Source organism: Euprymna scolopes, chromosome 42, assembly GCF_053919585.1.
Source record: "Euprymna scolopes isolate OS-2025 chromosome 42, ASM5391958v1, whole genome shotgun sequence".
In the NCBI taxonomy this organism is placed as follows: Eukaryota; Metazoa; Mollusca; class Cephalopoda; order Sepiida; family Sepiolidae; genus Euprymna; species Euprymna scolopes.
Window position 1 is genome coordinate 26,601,577 of NC_136523.1, and position 7,286 is coordinate 26,608,862.

Sequence of the window (7,286 nt, forward strand, 5' to 3'; positions counted from 1 at the left end):
ATTCTTTTATTTATTAATTTATTAATTAAAATTTTTGCTCAGATATTCTCATTTTAAATAAATTTGCCCTGTTTTTACTTCCGTTGTAATCTGCTAGAAAACCTTTATTGTTTGTATTTAGTGTCTTTTGTTTTGTTTTGTTTTGTTTTTTGCAGTTTTCGCGGTTTTTCTCTCCTGGTATGCATACACAGCTCAGTTCAGAAGAAACCGGTTTTTATTCCTGAGTATTCAAATATGGCCCTTTTTTTAATAATAAGTTTATTTTTCATTATTATTTTATTATTTGTTTATTAACGTAATGACCTTTTCGTTTTACGGATGTCGATAGCATAAAATAGTTAATACCGTTCCGGAAACATAACCATATTTTTTGCATACCACGATTGGTCTCGTTTAAATTTTCAAATTATTGTCTTTGTACCATCCGCCATTTAACCGCCATTTCTTTAAAGTGTGTATATTTTTATGTGCGTATTTTTGTTACGTGTGTATTTTTTGCTAGTGTATATTTTATATGTGTAATTTTTATATGTGTATTTTTACGTGTGTATATTTTTACGGGTGTATATTTTCACTTGTGTTTATTTCATATGTGTGCCTTTTACATGTGTATATTTTACGTGTGTATATTTTATATGTATCTATTTTTTACGTGTGTAGATTTATGCGTGTGTATATTTTTACGTATGTATATTTTACGTGTGTATATTTTTACTTGTGAATATATTTCGCGTGTGTACATTTTTATTTGTGCATATTTTTACCTGCATATATTTTTACGTGTCTATATTTTTACGTGTGTGTATTTTAGCAGTGTATATTTTTACACGTGTGTATATTTTTTACACGTGTGTATATTTTTGTATATTTTGTACTCATGTATTTTTAACTTGTGTAGTTTTTAAATTGTGTATATTTTTACGTGTGCAAATTTTGTACGCATGTATATGTTTTGCGTGTGTATGTATTTACGGGTGTGCATGTTTTACGGTACATCTTCGAGGTCTCAGTTTTCGTTTGTCTTCGGATAGGACTCTTTTTTTGTTGTTGTTGTCTTTTCCAAACATTAAGAATGAATTGAATTTTTTTTTTTTTTTGTGGTGGTGGTAGTTGTTGTTGAGGAGCCGTTAATATGCAAACAGTCCTTTTCACGTATGTAATAAATAAGTTTTAATCTTCCGTGCGCACTGCCAGGACACTACAACACAACTGTCTTCTTTTTTCTCTTTGTTACATTATGTACGCAGACAAGAAAATAGAAAAGTCAATTTTTATTTCAGGCTTTAAAGAGGACACAGACTGTGGAATCAGTTTGGTTTTGTGTTTGTTTCCTCGGAAATATTCATACACATCGCCGAGGTACCCCATTGCTCTGGGTTGACATCCTGGGGAGAGCAGATTTGAAAATAAGATAGATGTTATGTAGACCATAGACTATATTTCATTTCCATCTCAGAGAGAAAGAGATAAAAGGAAAATGGACAATCAGTTCAATCCAATATATAAAACCACACTAGGTTGTCGATTTCGTATTCATATAGAAGTTCAATACGGTAACAATAAGTATTTCAGAAATATAATATTAGTCTCAGTTTCTCTCAAATTGGCATAAATCTCATGCTCACCCATCACCTCAACACAATCCATGGAATAACGAACACGTCTTGACTAAAACACAATAATTAGCAACATCAGTTCTTTATTGGAAAAATAGAAGAAAGTATATTTCCCCGATGTTATTTTTTTTGGGGGGGGTGCTTTAATGGTGTTACTATGACTACAGGAAAGTTGTCTAGTGGTTAACGACACTGACTGACATCCTAGGTGTCCCAAGTCTGAATCCAGTACGTTCCACAAAAATCACTTTCACTTAGTACGTTGGCAGCCTTCACGCGGTCCATCTCGTAATCCTTGATGCCCTTTTAGAAAGCATTCTGACTAGGAAAATATCAGGAAACCGATGTCAACAATTGAACCTTCGGATTCATACGATATGACGATGTTATTATGACAACAAAGCATAGATCGGATCTGTTTTGGATTGGGAAATAGATGTTTGTTTTTTTTTCGATGTGATGCATTTGGTGCTTGACCTTTGAGGGATCTCAGGTGCTTCATGCAAAAATGCGGTCCGATAAGTCTTGGGCGTCAGTACCGCTAGTAATCTACAAACACAACGAACATGACAGTCATCGTTATCTGTATCAACCAGATACTGGCTGGCGATCGAATTCAGATTGTGCCGTATTTGAGCCAATAAGGATGTTTTGTCCGCACGCAGTAAAAATGTGATTTCTAAACACGCAATGTTATTAAAAAATTAAGTACGGGTAGACACATTTCATAAATAACCTAATGCAGTGTAATGTTCGTATTTTTATTTATTTATTTATTTTTCTTTGACAATTTGAAATTTTTTAAAAAGTCAATTTCAAGTTCATTCTTTTTAAATAGATTCTTTATTTCAGTTTTTAAGTCTGATTTTGTTGTAATTCATACATATGTGTGTGTGTGTGTGTGTGTGTGTATACATAGATATATGTATATATATATATGTACTTTGAATGTTGGCAACCTTCACATATATATGATTAAAAGATCAGCAAGTGACCTAAGGATCACATTTAGCTACTTAGCCTCTCAATACTGTGGGTTATCTCTCTCGACCGATTCACCGCGGATTCATCCCGGGTATTTTTCGGATATTCCTCATGGCGATGTTTCGAATTCGTACTTAAGACCGCAACTGCGTTTTCACTCTCCTCTTCCTCATCATCATCAACTTCTTCTTCCTCATCTGCGTCATCCTCATCCTGCTCAACGCGATCGTTTTCATGGATTACCTCCCCTTGCGTGTCAATGGCCCCAGAATCGCGTCCGCTTTTACCGTCACTGTTTGAGTTATTAGAGTTAGCATTGCTGCTGCAAGCCTTATTGTTAGTATTATTACTAGTGATATTACTGATGTTACCGCTGGTAATGTTATTACTGTTAGCGTTCACTCGGTTACCAGAAGAGCTTGCATTATCATCGATATTCTGGGGAGAAGGTACACGAACGGGACTATAAACCTCAGGTTGGTGATAGTCGACATCTATTTCAATATCGACATCGCTCGATGGAGTTTCGGGTCTGTCCGCCATCGAGAAATTGCACTCGCCCGATTCAGAACCAAGCGACCGATTTTCTCGTTCACGGTTTCGTTCTCGTTCTCGTTCATAGTCACGTTCCCGTTCTCGTTCTCGTTCGTAGTCACGTTCCCGTTCTCGTTCATATGCTCGTTCGCGTTCTCGTTCACGTTCTCTCTCGTAATCACGTTCCCGACCCCGTTCTCGTTCATATTCACGGCTGCGCTCGTATTCTCGGTCACGTTCACGTTCTCTCTTCAATATCGCGTTCGTTCCGGAGAGCTGCGACGGCTGTGCCGACTGTGGTAAATGTGGCTGATGCAGATGGTGCGGTAAGGGCGCCGGTATCGGCGCGGCAAGCGACGACGGGGGCGACAAATGTGGTTGTTGGTGATGAGGATGTTGGACTGGCGAGCACGACCGGAGAGGTTGAAAAGACGACGGCGATCGAGGTGAGGTTTGTGGGTGGTGGTGATGATGCGAAGATGGGGATGATGGTGACCGCACCCTCGGTTGGTGATGTTGCAGGGGATGCTGTGATTTGTGTGTCTGAGAATGGGCCGGCGGCGGAAGCGGAAGTGGCAACGTCGGAGGCGGTAGGTGGTGTTTGGTGTTCGGAGATAGATGGGCAAACGCCAATGGCGGAGGTCCCGTACTGAGTCCTGGACTGTTCGATCCTCGCAGCGACAGGTGCGACGTTATTTGAGCCGCTGACGTCGGCGAGGACGATGAGGAGGAAGAGGAAAAGGAAGAGGGCTGTAAAGGTGGCTGGGAAGATGGCGGCGGTTGGGAGTGTGGGGGTGGTGAACCAGGCCCGTGCTGTGAGCTAACGCTGCCCGCCATGTTACCCGGGCTGCTGGCGCTGCTCCGGCTTCCGGTGCTGCTGTTACTGTTGTTATTTGGGTTGGCAGCGTCTACCTGGCCCCTGGAGTCCCTCTGAGAATCCCGAATGAGGGCGTTTTTGTGTTCTTGTGCTTCGGCATTTGATATGTTCTCTTGCTTTTTCCATTTTGTTCGTCGGTTCTGGAACCAGATTTTAACCTGGAATGAACAAAAATAAAAATAATAAACATCAGTGATATAGAGTGAACACCCGCCCCCACACACACACCTAGGAGGTTCCGCCATAACACCTAAATTGTTCAGAAATCCACGCACATGATTTGTTTATAATGGTGAAGACTTTGTGCAGAATCATCTACAGTTTTGGGGGTTACTGCTAATCTTTGTCGGTGCAGATGACTGCCACAGGACAGAGTATACAGTAAACCACAGGTGTTTACATCAGAGTTTTTCCTTCGAGATGCATCTCTCCCAGTGAATTACCTAACCTCTGGAAAATAACCTAAAATTATATATATATATATATATATATATATATATATATATAATGTGTATATCTGTAGAAATATATTTTCTTATATATCAACCATTATTTAAGAAGCTCAATGTAATTACAGAGCAATATAGAGAATAAATGATAAAAAGTTATATATGATGTTGACCATCTTATAATTTATTCCTTTAATTCGGTTGACTTATACAATTCTTGACAGTATCTATTTCGTAGGGCAAAATCAATCACTTAATTATGATATCATTCAGTGAATCTATTATGCCCTTAACTCATCAGAAGAACTAGCAACAATCATTTCGGCAAAAGGAATTTAAATGTGATTTGACATGGTAAAAATACGAAAATTGGAAGAGAAGCTGCAGATACCTTTATATTTTTCCATTACGCCATATTGAATTTATATATATATATATATATATATATATATATATATATATATATATATATATATATATATATATATAGTATCGCTTTTGTTTTACAAAAAAAGTATTAGCTACATATATGCATACATGTTTCAGGTCTGGTTTTTACAAAATCCAGATTCTTCGAACAATTTTTTTAGAAGTTAACTAAAAAATACAACACATTTGCAAACAAAAAACAAAAAAAAAAACAGAATGTTTCGGTGTTTCGACTGACCTGTGTTTCGGTGACATTCAGAAGGGTCGCCATTTCGGCTCTTTCGCTGGAAGACAAATATTTTTTCTGTTCGAATTGTTTTTCCAGCTCAAATATTTGACGCCCCGTGAACGTAGTGCGGGCTTTCTTCTTCTTGACAGGGCAATCTTCACTACTCCCCGTCTTAGTGACCTCGCTCAGAGCTTTCTTCCGTTTATCGTTCTTGCCATCAAGACCTGTGAAAAAAAAAAGACACAGAAATAATACACTATCTATAACTAGCACATGTACCCGGCGTTGCCCGGTACAAAATGTAAAGTTTTATTTCTTAAAAATGAAGTAAAAAAAAAAAACGGAAAGAAACTGAGAAATGTGCGCGCGAGTATAATGTTAAAAAAAAAACAGTGCACCGCTTGTAAAAAAAAATAAAATACTCCAACTGAGATCGAAACCAAAACCTAAAGACAGTGAGCCAAGTACGATAACCATTAGACCAGCCTGTCACAATTTTTAAAAGGTGTTTTCAAACCTACTTATTCTTAACATAAGATGAGTTACAAAATTGGAGTAAATTTTAATAAATTTATAAGACGACTGCTAAATCAGAATACCGTGTTTGTTTAGCCCGGGCTAGAGATTGCAACATTCGGTATCTTTTGAAATATTGGTTTGCATAGATGTTTTTTTATTTTATTTTTACGGGTCGTCTTATGCGCCGAAACATACGGTATATATATATATATATATATATATATATATATATATATATATATATATATATATATATATATATATATATATATATACTTGAGAATAAAATTATATAATACTCAACTGGTATGGAAACCTGTAATTATAAATCTTACAAAATATTATTGACAGTAATATTCTATAAGTACTATCCCATCTAAATAAAAATTGCGTGATATACGTCACAAATTTTTCAATTTATTGAATGACTAAAATTATATGTATACTAGCATGGGTGCCCAACGTTGCCCGGGTGTTTGAAGATGCATGCTGAGCAAAAAAAAAAAAACGTCATTTTTTTTTTAATTTTACCCCTATTATGACACCTTAACACTTATTATTTTCGAGTTATTAAGTTAGATCTATGTCCAAGGAACCTATATCTAAAATTTCAAGTGTTTAAATCAAAAATTGTCGGATGAGTTTTGTAGAGTTCTCAAAGGTCAAATCGTTGAACTTTGACCCCTTAACAGCCACGTTTCTGTCCGAAAATCGATCACAAAGATTTCCCAAATGTCAGTACCCTGTATATCAAATTTCGAGTCTGTAGACTAAACATTGACAGAGTTATTGCGTAGGGAAATGTACACGGATACACACACACATACACGTTCACTTTTATAGATATACTAGCATGGGTGCCCGGCGTTGCCCGGGTGTTTGGGGGTGTATGCTGAGCAAAAAAAAATAAATAAATAAAAAAAAATACGGTCAATTTTTTTAACTTTGACCCCTATTATGACCCCTTAACATTTATCGTTTTGGGCTCCAATCAAGTTATTAAGTTAGATCCATGTCCAAGGAACCTATATCTAAAATGTCAATTGTTTAGACCCAAAATTGTTGGAGGAGTTTGGTAGAGTTCTCGAAAGTCAAATCGTTGAACTTTTACTCCTTAACAGCCAAAATTTCGGCCGGAAACCGATCACATCGATTTTCCCAAATCTCAATACCCTGTATATCAAATTTCGAGTCTGTAGACGAAAAATTAACACAGCTATTGCGAAGGAAAATGTACAGAGACACACACACAGACACGTTCACGTATATATATATATATATATATATATATATATATATATATATGTGTGTGTGTGTGTGTGTGTGTGTGTGTGTGTGTGTGTGTGTGTGTGTGTGTGTGTGTGTGTGTGTGTACGTGGGTATTATATATGTGTGCGTGAGTTGATGCATGGTAGTGTGCTGCCGAAGCAAAACTGTTTAAGTCGTGAGGAATCTTAGTTGGTGTCGAGGTCGAGAATGTAAAAAGCTTGTCAAATTGTCTGTGGTCATTCCTTCAATCGTTTCAAAGGTCATTGAATCAGCCAAAGAGGGGATAGCATTTCAGTAATTTTCGGACCCCTTATTACACGCATTCCAAACCCCTTAAACGATCCCTTGACAATGTCAGCTCAGTTGTCATTTGTTTGTTT

At 37.0% G+C, this 7,286-nt stretch overlaps 1 protein-coding gene across 1 annotated transcript in view; it reads right to left on the reverse strand.

Moving 5' to 3' along the window:
- Positions 1–2,468: 2,468 nt before the first annotated feature.
- Positions 2,469–7,286, reverse strand: part of LOC145266970 (uncharacterized) — a 170,315-nt gene continuing 165,497 nt past the window's right edge. Inside the window, exons 2-3 of the mRNA XM_080122809.1 lie at positions 5,128–5,342; positions 2,469–4,169 (exon numbers count right to left, since the gene is read on the reverse strand). Coding sequence (XP_079978935.1) covers positions 2,625–4,169; positions 5,128–5,342 — 1,760 coding nt within the window. The 3' untranslated portion in view covers positions 2,469–2,624. The remainder of the gene's footprint in view (positions 4,170–5,127; positions 5,343–7,286) is intronic.